The 22,093-nt window shown below is 41.2% G+C and overlaps 1 protein-coding gene across 1 annotated transcript in view; it reads right to left on the reverse strand.

Moving 5' to 3' along the window:
- The window catches only part of CTNNBL1 (catenin beta like 1), a 162,817-nt gene that overhangs the window by 59,978 nt on the left and 80,746 nt on the right, over positions 1–22,093 (reverse strand). Inside the window, exon 11 of the mRNA XM_043602403.1 lies at positions 2,009–2,190. Within this exon, the coding sequence (XP_043458338.1) occupies positions 2,009–2,190 (182 nt within the window). The remainder of the gene's footprint in view (positions 1–2,008; positions 2,191–22,093) is intronic.

Below are 22,093 nucleotides of genomic sequence, written 5' to 3' on the forward strand. Positions count from 1 at the left end.
GGGGCCGGGAGGGGGCCCAGGCCTGCATGTTCTCCCCGGGACTCACTTCTTCCCTCTGGGTGCTGGTGTATTCAGAAAGCAGAGTTCATCCTCACCAGCCATTACAGTCCAAACATGCCTTCCAGGAGCTGTCTTACCAAGCCATTGCCCTCGCTAATATAATGTTATCAAATTTCTAATGCGGGTACTCTAAAACAAATGTACTGTCACCGGCACGCCACTGGGCACATTTTTCCGAAGGAAAACAGCCGCTCACTGAATCTGTCGCTTTTCCTCTCCTCAGTACCATGCACACAGAGCAAGAGCCTGCTAAGGGCTCTTCTCCCACCCCTTCTTCAAGCATGCTCAAGATGCAGCATCAGGTGTCTCCACAGAGGCCAGCAGGTCAGCCACAGCACAGTTCCTGAGGAGCTTCCTGGATCACAGGACAAAGCCCTGACAACTAGAGCCTGTGCCTCAGAATCTTACGCCACAGACAGAAGAGCTTCCGGCTCACCAGTCTGCTTTCCTCATTTTATAGACCAGAAGGGAAAATGCAGTCCAGAGAAGTTAAGTAAAAGGTCTGAAGTCACACAGCCAGTGAGCTGTAGAAGCATGGGCCGGTTCCCGTCTAAAAAACCAGATCTACTACGCGGGTTGTGAGGCCTAAACAAGAGAGCCCTCACACAGCAGTGCCAGAAACGTGGGAGGTGTTCAACGAATGGTGACTGACTGCAAAACTTTGTCTCTTAGATCTCCGGAACAACCCACTCCCCCTCTCCCGGGGCCTCATTCTGCTGACTTCCCATGGAGGAAAGAAAACAGACTGGCAGCGGGGTTAACGTGTTCACAGCTGGTGTTTGGCCAACAACTGACAGGAGGTGAGCCAAACTCCCTCCTGGTTCTCAGATCTCTAGTCCCGTTCCCTGCCCTGCCAGATCCACTCCCGCCAGACTTTCTGTTGTCTCTGGAGAGCTGATGTGATCAGAGAAGACACCGCTGCGGCTGGAAGTGACCACTGAAGGGACTCGTGTCACCTTCCCTTTAGCCACTCCGAGTTGGAAGGGACTGCGCAAAGTCCATTTGAGAAGGGACAGACAGGGACTCGCAAGCTTTCTAGCCGGGAGGGTGAGGAGTACAAAAGATCCCGTAGACAGTCACCACAAATCTACCAATCGCTGACAAAAAAATCCCCCAGACCACAGGACAAGTGTTAACTTCCGACAAGACAACTAAATTGGCCAATCAGCTCCGGTTTTGCTCCTCTCTCACCCACACCAGCTCCTCTGCCCCCTCCCAGCCCCCTCCCCACACTTTAAAACAACCATCCAACCATGTAAATTCCCCAGTGTAAGTGTCTGTTAGTCTCCAGCAGAACTGTCAATGCTCATAAATTCCTGGCCTTCCAGATTGCACTGCGGCTATTTACTGGGGGAGGGATGCAGCAGCCACTAGACAATAGCAGGAAGAGATTGGCCGAGCAGTAACTACTCTGGTTACAGCATCGCAATTCATGGCAGCATTTTGCTGGGAGTGTGCATCATCAGGGAGGAGAAACATAAAAAGGGGAACCTGGGCTGTAAATAGTTTATTTCGGCAATTCCTGATGTTGGCTGAATCATACTTTAATACAGAAATACATGAAAGCACCACTCTGGCGGTGACATGTGTTGCCACCTCATTACTCTTTTCAAAAGGGTCTTCCATCAGAGAGACACCTCGCTACAAATTATAGTGAAGAAAACAAAACCCTCACGCCCAGACTTATTAATAGGCCAGAAGAAAATGGAACCACTAGGATTTAAGGAAGCAGAGAACCCATGCAACAGAGGCCATGGGTGATCTGGGGTCTCTGGGTTGTGTTTCCATGCAGAGAAAATAGGACGAAAAGAAAAAGCTAGCGCTCTTCTGCCTACGAGTCCGCTCCTCAACTGCACGTCTCAGTGTTTCACAGTAGCTCTCATTTCCCCCATTCCTTAGGTGCATCCTAACGCACCTGAAGTAGGCTGACTTCTCCAGGGCACCCTACCTTCGTGCTCCTTCTCGGTGGTTCCCACTTTCTTGATCTTCCTGGGAGATTTCATAAAGAGGGGAAAGATGGTCCGTAAGCCAAGAATATCAACAAACTTATGGCAATTGTCTGTACCCTCGGGTCCGATCATGGCATGGTCCAGCACTTTCAGGGCACTGCTCCGGGAGATCTTCTTTTCTCTGGGAACAAAAGAGGTTTCACATAAGGCATGGGGATGTTCTAGTCTCAGAAAAAAAGGGGGTGGGGGGCGGATATACTGCAGTACCCATTATAAAGGGGGAAAAAAGAAAGAAAGAAAAAAACAAAACAACTTGAATGTCCACCAATGAGAAAATTATTGCATAATGGTAGATCTACACAGAATATTACACACTTGTTAATAATTAGGAAAGTCTATAATAGGATGAACGGGTTCTTATGGTCAGAATGATAAGCACAAAAGGTAATATTCAAAATTCTATATGAGGCATTACCTCAATTATGTGAGAAATATGCATTAAAAAAGACTAGAAAGACATAGATCAAAACGCTAACAGAGGTTATTTCAGGGTGGTGGGATTATGAATCACATTATTCCTTTTTCTTTCTTTTTAACAGCTTTATCAAAATGTACTTCACCTACCATACAATTCACCTATTTAAAATGCACAATTCATTGAATTTTAGTATATTCACAGATACGTGCAACTATCACTACAGTCAATTAAAGAACATTTTTATTATCCCGACAAGAAATCCCCTACTCTTTAGCTGTCACCCCCCTACTCTCCCCATCCCACCCTAGCAACCACTGACCTACATTCTGTCTCTATGGTTTTGCCTATTCTGGACATTTCAAGTAAATGGTATCGTACAATAGGTGGCCTTTTGTAACTGGCTTCTTTCCCTCAGCACAACGTTTTCAAGATTCATCCGTGCTCTAGCGTGTGTCAGTATTTCATTCTTTTCTGTAGCTGAATAGTCCATTGCATGGATATGCCACAATTTGTCTATCTGTTCATCCACTGATGAACATTTGATGTGTTTATACCTTTTGGCTATTATGAATAGCGCTGCTAAAATAGTCCTGTACAAGTTTTTGAGTGGACATATGTTTCATTTCACTTGAGTGCATGTAAACCAAGCAGCAGAGTTGCTGGGGCATATGGTTAACTCTACGTTTAACCTTCTGAGGAACCATCAGACTTATCTCCACACTGGCTACACCATTTGACATTCCCACCAGCAGTGTGTAAATGTTCTGACTTCTCCACATCCTCACCAACACTCGTCAGCTGACTTGTTGGTGCCAGCCATCCTCATTGGGTGAGAGATGGTACCTCATTGTGGTTTTAATTTGCGTTTCCCTGATAACTAATGCTGTCAGCATCTTTTCATGTGCTTACTCGGAATTTGTGTACCTTCTTCAGAGAAATGTCTATTCAGATCCTTTGGCCATTTTAAAATTAGCTTAATTATCTTTATTATTTAGTTGCAAGAGCTCTTTGTTCTGGAGATACAAGTCCCTTAACAGATATATGATTTGTAAATATTTTCTTCTATTCTAGGGGCTGCCTTTTCAACTTTCTTGATGGTATCCTCCGAAGGACACAGGTTTTCAATTTTGAGGATGTCCAATTTACCTGTTTGGTTGTTGTTGCCTGCACTTTTGGTGTCAGAGCTGATTCGATAGCATGAGGATTTATACCTATGTTTGCTTTTAAGGGTTTAGTAGTTTAAGTTCTGATATTTAGTTCTTTGACTCGTTTTCTGTTAATTTTTGTATGGAGTGTGAAGCAATGATACAACTTCATTTGCATGTGGACATCCAATGGTGCCAGCACCATTTGTTGAAGACTATTCTTTCCCCGTTCCAGGTTTTTGGCATTCTTATTGCAAATCAGCTGACCCCAGACACAGTTTTATTTTTGGATTCCGAATTATATTCTGTCAATTTACGTCAGTAACACACTGTCTTGATTACCACTGCTTTGTAGTAAGTTTTAAAATTGGGAATCCTACATTGTTCTTGTCTCGAGACCGTTTGGCTATTCTCGGTCCCTTGCAATCAACTCCATATGAATTTAAGGATCAGCTTATCAATTTCTACAATGACGTCAGCTGGCATTTTGATAGGGATTGTGCTGAATCCATATAACTTTTGGGGGAGTACTGCAATCTTTCATTTCTTAGCTCTTCCTTAATTCCTTTCAACAATGTTTTGTAGTTTTCAGGGTATAAATTTTGCACGCACTTCTCTTGTTAAATTTATTCCTAGGTATCATACTCTTGATGCTATTGTAAATGGAAGTATCTTCACAGTTTCACCTTCGGATTGCTCATTGCGAGTGTACAACTCATTTTTGTAAATTAATCTTTATATTATCCTGCAGCCTTGCTGAACTCACTTATTAGTCCTGATAATTTTTTGGTGGATTCTTTAGGATTGTCTACAGACAAGAGGACATCCTTTGTAAACAGAGAGAGTTTTACTTCCTCCTTTCCAATCTGGATGCCTTTTATTTCATTTCCTTGCCTAATTGCCCTGGCTAGAACCTCCAGTACAATGTTGAATGTAAGTGGTGAAGTGGTGTCTTGTTGCTGATCTTAGGGGGAAAGCATCCAGTCTTTTAGCATTCACTGTGATGTTAGCTGTGGATTTTTTGTAGCTGCTCTATATCAAAGGTTGGAGAAATTCCCTTCTATTCCTAGTTTAGGTATTTTTATCATGAAAGATGTTGGGTTTTGTCAAATGCTCTTTGCATCTTATTATTCCCTTTCCTGTTTTTCGTGTTTCTTTAATTTAAAAAAAAAATATTTTTTTTAACGTTTATTCATTTTTGAGAGACAGAGAGAGACAGAGCATGAGCAGGGAAGGGGCAGAGAGAGACGGAAACACAGAATCCAAAGCAGGCTCCAGGCTCTGAGCTGTCATAACAGAGCCTGATGCGGGGCTAGAACTCACGGACCACGGGATCACGACCTGAGCCAAAGTCAGACGCTCAACCGACTGAGCCACCCAGGCGCCCCATGTTTTTCGTGTTTCTTAATTAACATGCATTACTTTGAGAATTACAAAAGTTAAATTATTTTCAAGAAAAAAATACAAGTGATTTTCCCCCTCAAGTCCAAAGGTCATAAAATAATTATGCCACCGTCTACTGCTCTTGCAAATAATTCTCTAAGGAGTATAATTTTCTATAACCTTCCAGTGTTTTCTTTAACACTCTATGAGATAGAGAGGAACAAGTCAGTCATTTCATATCTTGGTAATCAACCAAGTAAATCAACCAACCAATCCAATATTCAATATTTACTGAGCACTTACTCAGTACTGTGGAAGACACAAGAGAAAAACAAAAATTAAGACATGGCTTCTGCTTTCAAAAACATGTAAATCTATTTAGGGAGACTAAATTAATATGAAATAATCAGGCAAAAGCATAAGATGGCAAATAACTTTTTCCCCATTCGATCTACAAACATTTATTGGATACCTCTCATGTGACTACGATAGACCAAGTCTCAGTCCTCATGGAGCTTACACTCTTACTGCAGGAGACATACGGAAAATCGAGGCACTTGACAGTGTTAGGTGTGATGGAAATAATGCAATGTAAAAGAATGAATGAATGGAGAGGATATTTTGAGTTAGGTTACTGCAGAAAGCCTCTTTAGGGGTAACATTTATATTGAGATCTGAGTGTTGACATGAATTGGTCTGGAACATTTTAGGGGCAAAACATTAAAGGCAGAAGGAACAACAGGTGCAAAATCCCTAAGGTGGAAATGGGCCGGCATGGTCAGAGAACAGACAGAAGACTGGCATTTTTGAAGCATAAAGGAACAGTATTCCTAGCTTAGATCTGAGGGGAAAACATGGGCCATATCAAAGGCCATGCCACCTTGTCTTGTATGGCACAATAAGGCCTCCAAGTAAAGAACTGGTTCTAGGAGTTAAGCAGATCAAATTCAATCATGTTTGTTCTGAGACTCTTATGTGTTAGTTACTTTAGAGGGAGAGAGAGATTAGGTACATCTGGGGGAGTATAGGAAAAACAGATATATATGTAAATATTTGAAAGCAGGTGAAAAAGTAAGACGGGTGACTGTGGGTTACTCCTAGTAAAGCCTGGAGAAGAAAGTCCATCAGCTTGAGGAGAAAACAAGGGTAAAAATTTTTCAAAATTATATTTGAAGAATATGGACAATTCAGTCATATTTTTAGGGTGTCAAGAAGCCAATGGTGATGAGGATACTAAAGATATAAAAGGGGAGAATGGACAGATGGAGCAAGGTCACTGTCAGGCAAGAGGAGGCAAGGCCTGACCAAAAAGGGCCCAAAGCCCTTCACCCAGTTTCTCACCTGAAAGCCAAAGAAAAGGAATTGGAAATAACCTCCCTTAAAGGAATCGGAAATAACTTCTCGTTGATAGTCTTTTGCAGAGGAAACACTATTAAGACATCACATTATTTAAGTGCTAAAGATGACAAGGCACGCTTATCCTAGGTCAGACTAGCCAGCCCAAATTGGGTCCTGATGAGTTAAGAAAAGGAGAAGAGGTAAAAAGCTTGTTGACAGAGCCCCTTGGTGCTGGCCCATCCTGGCTTACCTGAGGCTGTTCCATTTCTAGCATTGAATGTACCACAGCCTGGGAAACCTCTCAGTCCCAGGCAAACCAAGACAGCTGGACATCTTATTTGGTGCCTACCTCAAAAGACCAAGGAGGTACTGTGAATACAGTACCTTTATTCCCTACCTTTATTCCCCTGGCCACAGAATTAATCAAAACAACCCACAGATACTCACAAGTGACATTCAACACAACTACTGAGTTTAAAAGAAAAAAAATGGCTACCACTGAGCACGTGCCTTCACGCAGCGGGCACGACACTAGCTGCCAGGAATTATACACTCCTTGTCTTTAAGCAGTGTAAGGACAGTTACATAAAAGTAATTTCAAAAGCCCAAAGCAATAGAAACTAAGTCCAAGGAGGTGAAAGGTGGAGATAATTAACTTTATCTGGGAGAAGTCAGTGAAGGTGTCAAATGGACAGTAACATCTGAACGGAGTCTGAAGAACGAGCATCTGCCAGGCAGAGAAGGGCGTGCGGCGCCACCGGGGGCAGTGTGCGTAAAGAGCAGGCGCGAAGGTACGGTAGGCAGTAAGAGCGCGCCACGTAGGGGACCAGAGGTAGCTGTGAATGACCTGGGTTGGAAGAGGACGAAGGGGAGGCAGGCAGAGGTCGTGACAGGCCCTAGATGTGCTGCCGGGCCCCTGGGCTCCATGCCATAGATGTTGAGAAGCCATGAGATGTCGAAAACGAGGACACTGGATGGATACACTCTAGCAAGCTTACTCTGGCAGCAGTGTGATGAAGGGACCGGAGCGACAGAGCTTGGAGGCAGGGAGGTCAGTCAGGAGCCCACGACAAGCTAAATGAAAAATGACAAAGAGCTCTGAGTACCATAAAAAAGGCACGTTTGTGAGACTTGAAATCTTAAGTATCAGGAGCAGAGTAAGCAAGGTTCCAAATTCAGCAGGAAAGGGTTTTCTGCATCAAGCTGAGTCTATCAGGAAATGAGACAAATAACATATTTGTTTTCACTGTAGCTGGACTTAAGCACCCTACTTTACAAACTGAATCTGCAAAGGTCATGACTAGGGCAGATAATGATGTGAGCAGAAATTAGGAAACTGAGATATAACATCCTCATTGTTCAGTCACTCAGGAAAAGGCCTCTCGAAATGAATGATGGTCATGTTCCAGGGCACCTTCAGTTACCACGCAGCATACATTTAAACCATTTCACAAATAACACAGAATTGGTGGAAATACTAAAGGTAAAAAACTCTGATTCAGCCAAGCCTCGCTCTTTTTTCCTGCCTAAGCAAATTCAACAAACAAAAGATTTAAAAAGTAAAAGCCTTCTTCACACAGGCAGTGTGAGACACGTTTAAAGGGGGCAGTAATTGCATATTGATCACCATTTAGGCAAGCTGCATGGAGGTGAACTTTGGAATATTCATTGGGCTTAAGTTCAGGCTTTTAGCAATCAATAGCTGTTTGGCCTGACTTTCTTGGGTTGACTATATTTGAAATATTTATTCTACTGGAGGACAAGTAGTTTATCTTAGTCTTGTCTGGGTTCATCAGGTTGTCGATCACGCCAGGACCAAAGTGAAGGTTAGCCTCTGTAAAAGTGGGTGGTTGTGGGAAATGACAGAGTCATCCACGCTCCTCATTCTGCCAAAGTGAAGCTTCTGATGAGGAGGAAGGGATGGGGAGAGGGAAGTTTCCACTGTTGTTTTAATTAGCTTGTTCTTCTTCATTACACAAGAACGCTTTTGCAATGAACATTCATTCTGAGTATACTTTTTTCTGTTCATTTATTCTTTCATCAGATATTTCTGGGGTGCCTAACAGGCGCCAGATAGAAGTTGAGGACACAGAGGCAGGCCCAGCTCATGTTTGTGAGGCGCTCAGTTCACAGGTGACACAGATAGGCAGGCAACGGGTATACTGAGAAAAAGCCAAGCACCACAGTGGAGATTTTATTCTACAAAATAGAATACGAATGCGGGAAGGAGGGCTGACTGTGTCTGAGTGGGGGAGGCCTCACAAAGGAGATGATGCCTGAACCGAGCTTCACTGCACGTCCTTCCCAGACACGCAAAAAGGGAGAGGGGATTTCAAGCAGCAGGAAACAACAGCACGCGCAAAGACACGAGTAAGCACGGACCATTCGGAGAAGTGGGGCACGGTGTGGCTGCAGTACAAACAGCAAGAGGGGCGGCAGCAAAATGTGTGTTAGATTACACTTGCCACACTGGATCGGGAGGGATTCGGTGTGGTATTCGGTGTGGCGGGGTGGGCGCAGAAGAAAGGGGGGAAACACGCCAGAGGCAGAGATGGGTAAAAAGGGCAAAGTACTAACAGACTGGGAGGGAAAAGGACTGAATTCAGATTGAACCTGAGGTACCTGTGAAACATGGCAGTGATGTCCAGCTCAAACTTACAGGTCTGAAGTCCAGGGATGATATTAAAAATAGGGGGAAATGTGGAAGAATTATTAAATCTATGGGCAGTGTCTAAAGCCATGGCATGAATAAGACTACTCGGAAAGGGTGCAGATAAAAGGGATCCAACCTTGGAGGAAAGTTACTTGCAGGACAAGTAAAAGAGTTGTAAACTCCACTCCCTCCCTAACCAAGAGACTGATGAATGGGGGGGGAAAAAAGAGAGGTGACAGGCAGTCTTTAAAAGATACCGTGAACCACAAACTAATCCCGCAAGAAACTTGGATAATGCCATATGAAATCACTATTATTCGCTTTACAATACACATGCTAAAGTTCACTTCCTTTTAGCTCCCAAAATAGAAGATCGCTTTCCAGGATCCAGGATTTCTATGAATTAGACCGTGACATCAAGGTAACTAAATTCATAGTTGCTCTCAAACTATAGTGCCAAAGAACACTGGTGCTCTGGGAGATGCTGAGATATTCTACCACTAAAATAGAATAAGGGTGGTCTTCTATGTTCTGGACACAGTTTTTACAATTTTCCATTTCAGTTCCCATCCATTTTTCATAAACTGCTGGTACCAGCCACTGCTTGACTGCCTGTGCCAGAAAACAAAACAAATATGTGGGAAACAGAGGTTAAGATTTTGGTTTGTAGCACTATGGTGGGCCAGTTATGCAGAGAAACCACTCACAGCAGAGCTGACGGTAAAGTAAGATGAACAATCAATGACCAAAACCTAGGGCTCTAAGGAGCACAGGCTGACAAACTTTCGGGAAAGGGCCAGACAGAAAATACTATAGGTTTCATGGGCCATTATGGTTTGTGTAGCATCTTTTTTGGGTGTTTGTGTGTGTCTAAAAATATATACCACACTTTAAAGATATGAAAACCATTCTTAGCTTGCTGGTCACAGAAAAACAGACCTCAGCCAGATTTGTTCCGCAGGCCTTAGTTGCCAACCCCCAATAAAGAGGGTCAACAAAGCTCAAATCTGGTTCTTCAAAAAGACGAGTAAAATTGACAAAATTGTGGCAAGAGTGATCAAAAAAAAAAAAAAGAGAGAGAGAGAGAGAGAGAGAGAGAGAAAAGGCACACACACAAAAAACAATAACAGGAATGAACTAAAGGGGAAAAAACTACAGGCACAACAGCTATTAAGACAACAGAAGGAAAAACTGCATGCCAAAAACTTGGAAAACAGGTGAAATGGATAAACTCCTAGAAAAATATGAATTCCCCCAAATGACTCAACAAAGTAAGAAAACCTGAATGGGTCTATAAGCAGTCAGAAAACGGAATCAGTCGTTTAAATCTTCTCTCAAAGAAAACTTAAAGTCCAGAAGCAATCACTATCAAGTTCTACCAACCATTCAAGAGGGAAATAATTCCAGTATTACTTAAACTCCTACAGAACACAGAAAAATAAGGAACATTATTCGGCTCATTTAATAAAGCTCAAACAAACAAAAAACAACCTCTGACACCAAAACCTTCCTGAGAGTAAACTTACAGGCCAATCTCACTCAGGTATAGATATAAAATTCCTAAATAAAATACAGAATCCTAGAGAACATTAAAAAAAGATGGGCCTCTTCCAGGAATGCAAGGTTAGTTCAACATCAGAAAACCCATTCATTTTCCCTCTATTAGCATTAAAAAAACCATCTCGATAAATGCAGAAAAAGCATTTGATAAAACTGATTGATCAATTATATAAGATCTGTGACATCAGAAAGAGAATAAATTTCCTTAATCTGATAAATGCTATCCCCCCCAAAACTCAAAACAAACATTATACTCAATAAAATATATTCCTTTTAACAGCAGGAGTAAGACAAGTTTACCCTTGATCACTGCTGCTTCCTATTCAACACTGCATTAGAAGTCATAGCTAGTAATTTTTTCAAAAAGTGTTTATTTACTTTTGAGAGAGAGAGGGAAACACAGAGACGCAGGGCTCAAACTCACACACTGTGAGATCATGGCCTGAGCCGAAATCAAAAGTTGGACGCTTAACCCACCGAGCCACTCAGGCACCCCATAGCTATTAAAATTTAAACACACACACACACACACACACACACACACACACACACACACACACAATTAAAATGAAATGTGATAGAAAATAATCTTGTTCCCACCTATTAACTTTCTACTCCCTAAAAGAGGCAAACAGCCAGAGGTTTGCTACTAAAGGTTTAACAACTAGCTCCCCAGGAAAAAAGTGCTGATTTGTTGTATTTTCCTACTTACATGGGTATAAATACTCCCACCATAGCTGATTTCAAGTTACCAATGCGATACCACTAAACATGGTATTGGAAAGAGAGATGTATAGTCAGCTTTCATGACCTTATATGAGCTAACTCAAACATATCACTGCTTATACATCCCTCCGCCCACTATAGACATCAAGGTTGGCCATGTGACTTTATGGCCAATAAAATGTAAGTATAAGTAACATATGTGCTTTTAGAAGAGAAGTTTTAAGATTTATTGCATTAGTCAGTCTTTTCTCTCTGCCACAAGAAAGTCACGTCCCACTGAACACTGTTCCTTTAGCATGAATCCCAAAATAAAGACGTGAAGCAGAGCTTCAGATGGCCAGGGATGGATGTAGCGGGAGTGAAAAGTAAACATCTGTCACTGAAAGTCCTTGAGGCTTCAGAGTTGTTACTGCAACAAAATTGGACTGATACGTGACATAGAAAAGTTGCTTAATGTAAGATCAATATGTAAAAGTTAATTGTATTACTGTCCATTAGCACTAAATAGTATGAAAATGTATGTTAGAGAGTATTTTTTTTTTAATTTTTTTTTCAACGTTTATTTATTTTTGGGACAGAGAGAGACAGAGCATGAACGGGGGAGGGGCAGAGAGAGAGGGAGACACAGAATCGGAAACAGGCTCCAGGCTCTGAGCCATCAGCCCAGAGCCCGACGCGGGGCTCGAACTCACGGACCGCGAGATCGTGACCTGGCTGAGGTCGGACGCTTAACCGACTGCGCCACCCAGGCGCCCCGAGAGTATTTTTTAAAATATAGAATATGCTCTTGCCTTCCACTTTGGGCCAAGATGGAGTAACAGGGACTAAATTTATATCTCCTCTCACGCCCAAAACAAAGGACGAAACATAAAACAACGGTTTTTGGACACTTGACATCAGGTAGCACCGAGACAGTGATTCCTGAGACAGGGAAACACATGCCATGAGCCCAACTAGCTGCTTGGAGAGTTTCCAGGCCTCCAAGCAGGGAGGAGACATAGTGCAGAGGAGGGCAGACCGATGAAGGGGAGTTCATAGGGCAGAGTACCAGACCAAGAGCTGCACAGGGGTCTGCAGAGGACCCTCTCTGAGTCCTCAGTTGAGTACTTACTAGAAATGCATGTGAGGAAACTAACCAAGGCTGCAGGAAGGAACCACCTAGAAGAAGAAGGGGCAAACAATGCCCAGAACTCACCGAGGGCCAGGAATAGTTTGTGTTCCCGACAGCCGGAGTGAAAAAACTTTCTGAATTCACGGTGCATCAGGTAGAGCACTAAGGAGGGCACGGTTTCAGTCCTTCAGTCCTGAGGCAAAATCAGCCACAGACTAAAGGCTAGTCCGGTCCCACCTAACAGAGCTTAAGAGTAGGCCTCCGAAGGAGCAAACTACTCCCAGTAACTTACCTGTATCCTAGAACAAAGCTCAAAAATATTTATAAGGAGACACACCCACACACCCCGCATCCAATGAGGTAAAAGTCACAATATCTTAATTTCAGAAAACAATTAACAGGCATTTAGAGAGGCAGGAAAATATTAACTATAAAGAGGAGAAAAATAATAAAAATAACAGTGGTGACAGAATCAGAAGACAAGGACATTAAAAGTTATTATAACTATACTTGATTTAGTCAAGGTAGAAAAAAGCTTCAGTATGCTAACTAGAAACAGGGAAGATATCTAGAGAAGAAAAATACAATGTCTGGTGAAAAATACATGGGATGAGAATAAGTGCAGAAGAAAAGAGTGAGCTTGAATACATAACAATAGAAACTACCTAAAATAAAACACGGAAAGAAAAAACAGACTGGAAAAAATTAATAGATTACCAGGGAATTGTGGTTGGATAACTTTAAACAGCCTGATACACATGTAACTGGAGTTTCTGAAAGGAGGATGGGGCAGAAAAAAAAGTATCTGAAAATACAATGATTGAAAGATTTCCACACTTGATGAAAACAATACACCCACAGATCCAAGAAGAGCCCAAACACAAGAGACAAGAAGAAAACTACATCAAGGTACATCATAACCAAACTATTCAAAATCAGGGAGAAAAGATCCTAGAAACATCCAGAAAAAAGGGACACGTTACATACAGAAGAACTAATACATAAGGATGCCAGCAGACGTCTCACTGCAAACCAAGCAATCCAGCAGACAGTGAAGCAACACTCTTAAGACAATTGAAAGAACTCCCACCTCCCCACCCAGTAACAAAGAATGCTATACCTGGTGAAGATATCATTTAAAGGAGAAGGCAAATATTTTTTCAGACATACCCAAGTTGACAAAAGTCATCACCAACAGACCAGCAGTACAAGATGTGTTGAAGGAAATCGTTTGGGAAGAAAGAAACTGATACCAGATGGAAATCTGGATCTACAGAAGAATGAAGAACACTGGCAATGGCTAATATGTTCATAAAAGTAAAATACTTTTTTCTTACTTTAAAAAAATCTCTTTGAAACATGATTGATTACTGATGGGGCACGTGGGTGGCTCACAAGGTTAAGCGTCCAACTCTTGATTTCAGCTCGGGTCATGATCTCTTGGTTTGTGAGATCGGGCCCCACATTGGGCTCTGGGGTGTCAGTGCTTGGGATTCTCTCTCTCCCTCTCTCTGCCCCTCCCCTGCTTTTGTGTGTGTGTGCATGTGCGTGTGCACGCTCTCTCGCAAAAAATAAACATTAAAAAAGACATAATTGATTATTTAAACACAAGATAAACAATATGTATTAGAATTTATAACATATGTAAAAGTAAAATATATGACAACAAAAACATAAAAACCAGGAGGGAGAAATGAAAGTTTACTGTTGCAAAGTCCTTACACTACAGATGAAATAGTATACACTACTTGAAGATGGACTGTGATAAGATGTATACCATCAATTTGAAAACCACTAAAAAAGCAAAGAGAAAGAGCTAAGAAGCCACCTAAGAAAATAACATGGGATAAAAAATGTTAACCTAAAAGAAGGCAGATGAAGCAAAAATGGGACCAAAAGAGATGAGAAAAATAGAACAACCTGCAAGAGGGTATAAACTCAATCAGAAACCACCATATCAAGGGTCACATTAAATGTAAATGGCATAAACATTTCGATTAAATGGCAGCAATTATTATGGGGTAAATAAAGAAGACTCCAATATATAATGCTCACAAAAACCCCCACATCTTAAATATAAAGACACAGGGGTGTCTGTCTGGATAGCTCAGGCGGTTAAATGACCAACTCTTGATTCAGGCTTAGGTCACGATCTCATGGTTTGTCAGTTTGAGCCCTGCATCGGGATCTGTGCTGTCAGTGTGGAGCCTGTCAGGGATTCTCTGTCTCCCTTTCACTCTGCCCTCCCCCTGCTTTCTCTTTCTCTTTCTCTCTCTCTCTCTCTCAAAATAAATATATTTTAAAAATGTAGGGGCGCCTGGGTGGCGCAGTCGGTTAAGCGTCCGACTTCAGCCAGGTCACGATCTCGCGGTCCGTGAGTTCGAGCCCCGCGTCGGGCTCTGGGCTGATGGCTCAGAGCCTGGAGCCTGTTTCCGATTCTGTGTCTCCCTCTCTCTCTGCCCCTCCCCCGTTCATGCTCTGTCTCTCTCTGTCCCAAAAATAAATAAATGTTGAAAAAAAAAATTTTTTTTTAATGTAAATAAAAAAATAAATATAAAGACACACAGGCTTGCAGATGGCTATCTTCTCACCATATCCTCATACGGCCATTTTCTCTGTGTGCACACCCTCCTGATGTTGTCCCTTCCTCTTCTCATAAGACCACCAGTTCTACTGGATTAGGGGCCTACTCTTATGACCCTATTTAACCTTAATTACCATCTTAAGGCCACCTTGGGAATTTGGGCATCAACATATGAACAGGGGAAGGGACAAAATTTATTTCATGATAGATGGTAAAAGATATACTATGCTTATACTAATTAAAAGAAAGTTGTGGTGGCTACATTAATATCAAACAAAGTAGATTTCAGATCAAATAATATTATCAGGGATAAAGAGAGTCATTTCATTATGATAAAAGAGTAAATTAAGCAAAACAGCATATACTCCTAAATGTTTAACCACCTAAAAGAATTTCAAAATACATAAAGCAAAAACTGATGAAACTCAAAGGAGAAACAGACATACAACTATAGTCAGAGGTTTCAACACCCCTTTTAATAACTGATAAAATAAGTAGACAGAAAATCTTTAAGGATATAGAAGACTTGAACATGACCATTAACTTAACCTGACATTTACAGAACATTCTTTTCAAGTGCACAGGAATATTTAACAATACAGGCTGTATTCTGGGCCAAAAACCAGTCTTAATAAATTTAAAAGGGTTCAAATCATATAAAGTATGACCACAATGGTATTAAAGTAGAAATAAAGAACAGAAAGATATGTGGGAAATCCCCAAATATTTGGAAACTAAATAACACACTTCTAAGTAATTCATGGGTTAAGGATGAAATCAAAAGAGAAAGTATTTTGAACTGAAAATATAATATATCAAAATGTGGGGCACCTGGGTGGCTCAGTCAGTTAAGCATCTGACTCTCAACTTTGGCTCAGGTCATGATCTCACAGTTGTGAGATCAAACCCTGCCTCAGGCTCCGCGCTAAGCATGGAGCCTGCTTAAGATTCTCTCTCCCTCTCCCTCTGCCTCCTTTCCCATTCATGCTCATGTGTGCAAACTCTCTCTCTCAAAAAAAAAGTAAATACATATATAAAATAAAGTGTATACAACAAGGCATAAAGCAGCAATTAGAGGAAATTTTATAGCATCATATGTTAAAAAATAAGATCTCAAATAAATGATCTCAAATTCCCACCCTGAGAAATCAGAAAAAGAATAGCAAATTAAACCACAAGTAATCAGAAGCAAAAAAAAAAAAAAAAATTGATCAGCTCAGAAATCACTGACATAGAATTGAAAAAAAAAAAAAAAAAAAGCACAAAAAACCAGAGATAAATCAGTCAGAAAAACTTGATTCTCTGACAAGATCAACAAAATTGACAGCCAGACTGATGAGGGAAAAAAGGAGGCATGAATGGCTAACACTGGGAATAAGGGAGGGCACATCATTACAGATTCTATAGATTTAAAAGGATAATAAGGGAATATTCATGAACAACTTAATGCCCATAAGTTTGGCCACCAAGACAAAATGAATCCTTGAAAGACACCAACTACCTAAGTTTACTCAAATAGAAAAAAATAAAAATCACTGGAACAAATTTAAAAATTATATTTCATCAAAATTTAAAACTTTTCAAAAGACTACTTTATGAAAATGAAAAGACAAGTTATGGGCTGGAATAAAATATTTGTAAAACATATATCTGACAGGAGCACCTGGGTGGCTCAGTCAGTTAAGCGTCTGACTCTTGATCTTGGCTCAAGTCATGATCTCACGATTTGTGGGATCGAGCCCCACATCAAGCTCCACACTGACAGTGTGGAGCCTGCTTGGGATTCTCTCTCTCCTTCTCTCTCTACCCCTCCCCTGCTCGCACGGTCTCTCTCTCTCAAAATAAATAAGCATTGAAAAAAATTATTTTTAAAACATGTATCTGACAAAAGATTGTATCTATGATATATAAAGGATTGTTATAATTCAATAATAAGACAAATAATCCCTCTCCCCCCAACCAAAATGAGCACGAGATTGAACAGACACCACCAAAGAAGACATGTGGATGGCAAATAAATACATGAAAAGTCACCCAATATCATCAGCCACAAGGGAAATGCCAATTTTTTTTACAAGTTTATTTTTTGAGAGAAAGAGAGAGAGAACACGGGCACAAGCAGGGGAGGGGCAGAGAGCGAGGGAGACAGACTGGATCCAAAGCAGGCTCTGTGCCGACAGCAGAGAGCCCCATGTGGGGCTCGAACTCATGGACTGTGAGATCATGACCAGAGCTGAAGTCAGACGCTTAACCAACTGATGCACCCAGGAGCCCTGGGAAATGCAAATTAAAAGCACAAGACATCTATACACACCCACTAGAATGACTGACACAAAAAACAGTGACCATACCAAGTATTAGCGAGGGTGTGGAGCAAATGCCAGTCTCATACACTGTTGGTGGGAATATAAAAACGGTACAGTATGACAATTTTGCAAACAGACTGACAGTGTCTTAAAAAGTTAACCATATACCTATTACATGCCCCAGACTCATAGGCATTTATCCAAGAGAAATTAAAAATACATGCACCCAAAGGTACGTACTTGAATATTCATACTTTTGTTTACAAGAGCAAAAAACTGGAAGCCCAAATGTCCATCAAGAAGTGAATAAACGATCTGGGATATATTTCTAAAATGGAATGCTACCCAGCAAAGAAAAAGAATTAATGATACACATGGAATGAATCTCAAAATAATTATAGTTGGTTAAATACGCCAGACCAAAAAGAAGAGCGCATACTGTATGACTCCATTTGCATAAAGTTCTAGAAAATGCAAACTAACCTATAATGGTCAGAAAGCAAATCAATGGTTGCCTGGAGACGTGAGGTGGAGGGAGAGGAGTTATAGATTACCAACGGGTACAAAGAAACATTTGGGTATGATAAATATGCTTATTGCCATGCTTGTGGTGATGGTATGATAGGTCTACACATACTGCAAAACTCATCAAATTGTATACTTTAAATCTGTGCAATTTACACTGGAATGATGAATAGCTATGAAGTCTGAAGGAAGGGCTCAGACAGGTCCTCCACCATTTCGTGCCAAGTAAACTTGCTTCAGTTTAATCTGCCTTCTCTGCCACAGCACTTTCCATTTATGAAGAGGTAACACCAGCCTGGAGGGCTGTTGGAAGGATTACTTTGTGCTCTGAAGCATTTTTCTGGTTCCCAGAGAACAGGTGCAAACACTATTCTTCGTCGAAGAAAGAATGGTAATATTCAGTGTGCGGAGAAAGGGAATGCTTGCTTGTTGGACAAACAACAAGCAAGGTGTGTGTGTGTGCAGCTTGGAGCACAAACCCTATACAGCCCCATTAGGAAGCACAGCTGATTTCTAAAACATTTGCATTAGTGTTTTGCTTTTGCAGTTGAATCCAAGAGACTGAAAGTCCGAAGAAAAGGCTCTCGTTCTCCAAAAACAACAACAAAAACCTGTAAAGGACCACGAGGATAAAAATGCAATCAAGTTTGGCCTTTCACAGGTTCATGAAAAACAAAACCAATACGGAACAAGCCAAAAAGCAAGGGAATAAAATTTCAAGGTTTAAGAGTTCCCCAGTCTGGCCTACCTACCTTTACGCTCTGGTACGAGCCCACGGTCCAGAACCAGGCCTGCAAATGCTCACTCTGCAGATGATATACCATTGTCATTTTATTTATGTTCTTTGTCAGAGACAATTTTCTTTAGATTAAGGAAAATCTTACTGAAAAGCCTCAGAGGAAAAAAAAATTGGTGGTTCCTAAAGAGATGTGTCTATGTACCCTTCTCTTTCTTTCTTCTTTCTCTCTCTCTCTCTCTCTCTTTTTTTTTTTTTTTTTTTTTTGTCTATACAGTTAATAACCAAGATGGGTTCACTGTGTTTCTGCTACACAACCCCAAGCTGCATTTGTACACATCCCTTGGGATCTCAGTGGTCTCTTCTCTTTCTAACTGGAACAGGGTTTTACAACAGAAGTAATAAGCTTCATGTCAACATTTTCAAGGAAACTGACAATGTAATTCTTCTGTCTCCCACTGGCTTTGCTGTTTCTTAAAGAACACTGAACCACTGAAACAAGGACATACTGTTAAAAAGTGCTCTGCAGTGGCAAGAAGCAAATGATCTGGAGTACAGTCTATAATTAAACCTGATATATTGAAATCCTCTATTTGCAGCAACCATCCTACCAAAGAGAGACAGCTGTAACCAAGAACGTGGAAATGGCAAACCAGGGGGCAACGAGGGCATTTGTATAGCTCAATCCTCATGTCTGGATAAATTCTAAAAGGGCCATCCCCCCATAAGTCAGTCATTTTTTTTTAAGTTTATTTATTTATTTTGAGAGAGAGGCATCTAAGGAAGGGCGGGGGGGGGGGGGGGGGGTAGAGAATCCCAAGCAGGCTCCGCGCAATCTCATGAACTGTGATCATGACCTGAGCTGAAATCAAGAGTCGGACGCTTAAATGACAGAGCCACCCAGATGCCCCAAAGTTAGTCTTATTTCTGTGAATTGGTCTCTCTGAATCTGATCATTCTGTGAAACTGCACAATAAATTGTGGCTTTCCTAAATTTCCTTTTTCTCTCAACTATACCTGACTACAAAAATACCACTTGGCTTCATTATTCATATCTTAACTCTTCTGCTGCCAGCCAAAGACCATGCAAACATCCTCACTGTACTGTAATTCTTGCAATCAAAGCAAAAGAATGAGACCAAGTTGCTTGACCCACAAGGAGCAGCATTTTCTCCATCAGGGGAGTACAGACCATATACACACAGTATATACTGCCCACGAGGTTCTGCGCCTTCCACCCTCACCCCACCTTTTCTCTTTCCTTATCAAAACATTATGACTAAATGAGAAATTCCTTTGGGGGGGGTGGTTCCTATACTCTAGGATGGCTAGCTGCTGCTTTTTCCACGGCATGAGTTCATTTTTAAATACCACCTCAACAATCTTTTCTTTCCCAAAATGTCTTCATCTGTCCTTTGACAGAGAAAAAACAAAAAACAAAAAGCTTTTTTTCCCCCTCATTGATTCTGTCAAGCACTGTGAAGTCCAAACAGTCTTAACACAGGAGTGAAAAAAAAAGTTACCTGACAGCTAAACTAACACCTGGGTGGGAAGGTAAGGCGGAGGACAAAGGCCTGTCTGGTAAGGGCAAAGAGGTAGGAGACCTCCTTACAGTCCTACAAACAAATGCTGAGAGACTGCAAATCTGCATGAAGGAATTCTCTGGACCTTGAGCAGAAAGGTTGTAAGAAATGAATGCCTAAACCATAACCCTGAAATAACTAGGAGGCTGGTGGGAGAAGAGTGTTGAGAGGTTCAAGTGTCCCAAAGCAGGATAAAGTGAAGTGCGGACATTTGTGTGGGTTTCTGCTCTGCAGCACAGCATGAGCACAGGCCAAACAGGGCAGCGAGCCCGGGACTACAGCTGATGCCTGGCTTCTCCGGAGCCTTGAAGATGAGGTTCAGAACCACCCTGTGGCCTATGTTGTGTTCTTCGGGCATTAAAAAGTCTGATGGAGAAAAACAGGGCCAAATATACGCAGGCAGAAGACTGAGCTCTCAGCTATATGGCTTTTACGAAGTCACTCCTCATTCTTTGGGTCTATGCATGGGGTTTGCTAGAAATTCTATAAACCAATGATTTTAAAAAGCAAAAATGTTTCTCAGATCTTTCTCATTCATTTAGGAAATATTTACTGGGCACCTAATGTGTATCTGTGGCTAGGCACTGGGGATACCAAGAAGGGGACGACCTAGTTTCTGTTCTCGAGAGTCCTATAGTACAGTCAGAGACCAGCAGATGCCTACCACACAGGATGGTAAGTGCTCCCACAGAGGAAAGCACAGGATGCTAGAACCTAATCCTCAACATGTGAGAGTGGGTGGGTGGGTGGGCGTAAGGGCTGGGCTGGGGAAGTGACACAGGGGGAGGGGATTCTTAAAGAAATTTAGTTTAATCATCAAGTGTTGAGGAGGATAGGGAGCAACTGGAATTCTCACGCCTTGCTGAGGAGGGGATATAACATGATACAATCACTTTGGAAAACAGCTTGGGAGTTTCTAATATTGAACTTACATTTCCAATATGACCTAGTCATTCCACTCCTTAGGTATTTACCCCAGAGAAATGAAAATATGTATTTCTCTAAAGACTTTTAAGCAGCTTTATTAACAAGAGCAAGACACTGGCAACAACCCAAATGTTCACCAACAGGTGAATAACAAAAACAACGGACACACTGGAATGCAGAAGTATAATGGAATATTACGAACACGAACAAGAACCAAACTACTGGCAGATGCAAAATGAACGAATCTCAAAAACAATCTGTTGAGTGACATAGACGAAACAAAACACATACTAAATAAATTCAAATTTAAAAACTGATACTTGATTCAGTCATTAGGAAGCATTTAAGTCTGTTTGGAGAAACTCAGGTATGGGAATCTACTTTTTCAACTCTAAATTGTACGAAACCTAAACACACAGCACGTACTTTATGAAAATTTAACACTGAACTGAGATGTAAATATGCACTAGGCTGCAAAGACCTAGGATGAAAAAAAGTAGAATGGTTCAATAATGTTTTTTTATCGATTACCTGTCGAAATGATTTTTAATATATTGGGTTAAATAAAATGTTATTAAAATTAATTTTCTTTCTTTCAACCTTTTTACCATGCTACTACAAAACAGAAGCTTATATATCTTGCTTACATTCCATTTCTGTTGGACAGGGCCATTGTGTATCTTCATTGTGTTGAAAACAAAGATGCATTCAGCTGTCAAAACTAAAACTGTACACTTAAAATGGGAGTGTTTTATTATAAGTCAATTATGCTTCAATAAAGTTAATAGATATTAAGTTGGGTAGTATATACCTTTGCATGTGTGTGTAATATGTGTGTGTGCATAAATGACTATCTTGCCGATGACCTTTCCTTATCAATAATCAGAAACGTAAAGAAAAAAATCCATAGACATGCAAACTATTAAGAGGAACGGTTAATTTAACGCATTCAATGATACTATAGTTATTTAATGTCAGCCTCCCTTACTAGCGGTGGAGTTTCTTGAAGGCAAGAATCCTGTCTTGTTC

This window comes from Prionailurus bengalensis, chromosome A3 (genome assembly GCF_016509475.1).
Source record: "Prionailurus bengalensis isolate Pbe53 chromosome A3, Fcat_Pben_1.1_paternal_pri, whole genome shotgun sequence".
Taxonomy (NCBI): domain Eukaryota; kingdom Metazoa; phylum Chordata; class Mammalia; order Carnivora; family Felidae; genus Prionailurus; species Prionailurus bengalensis.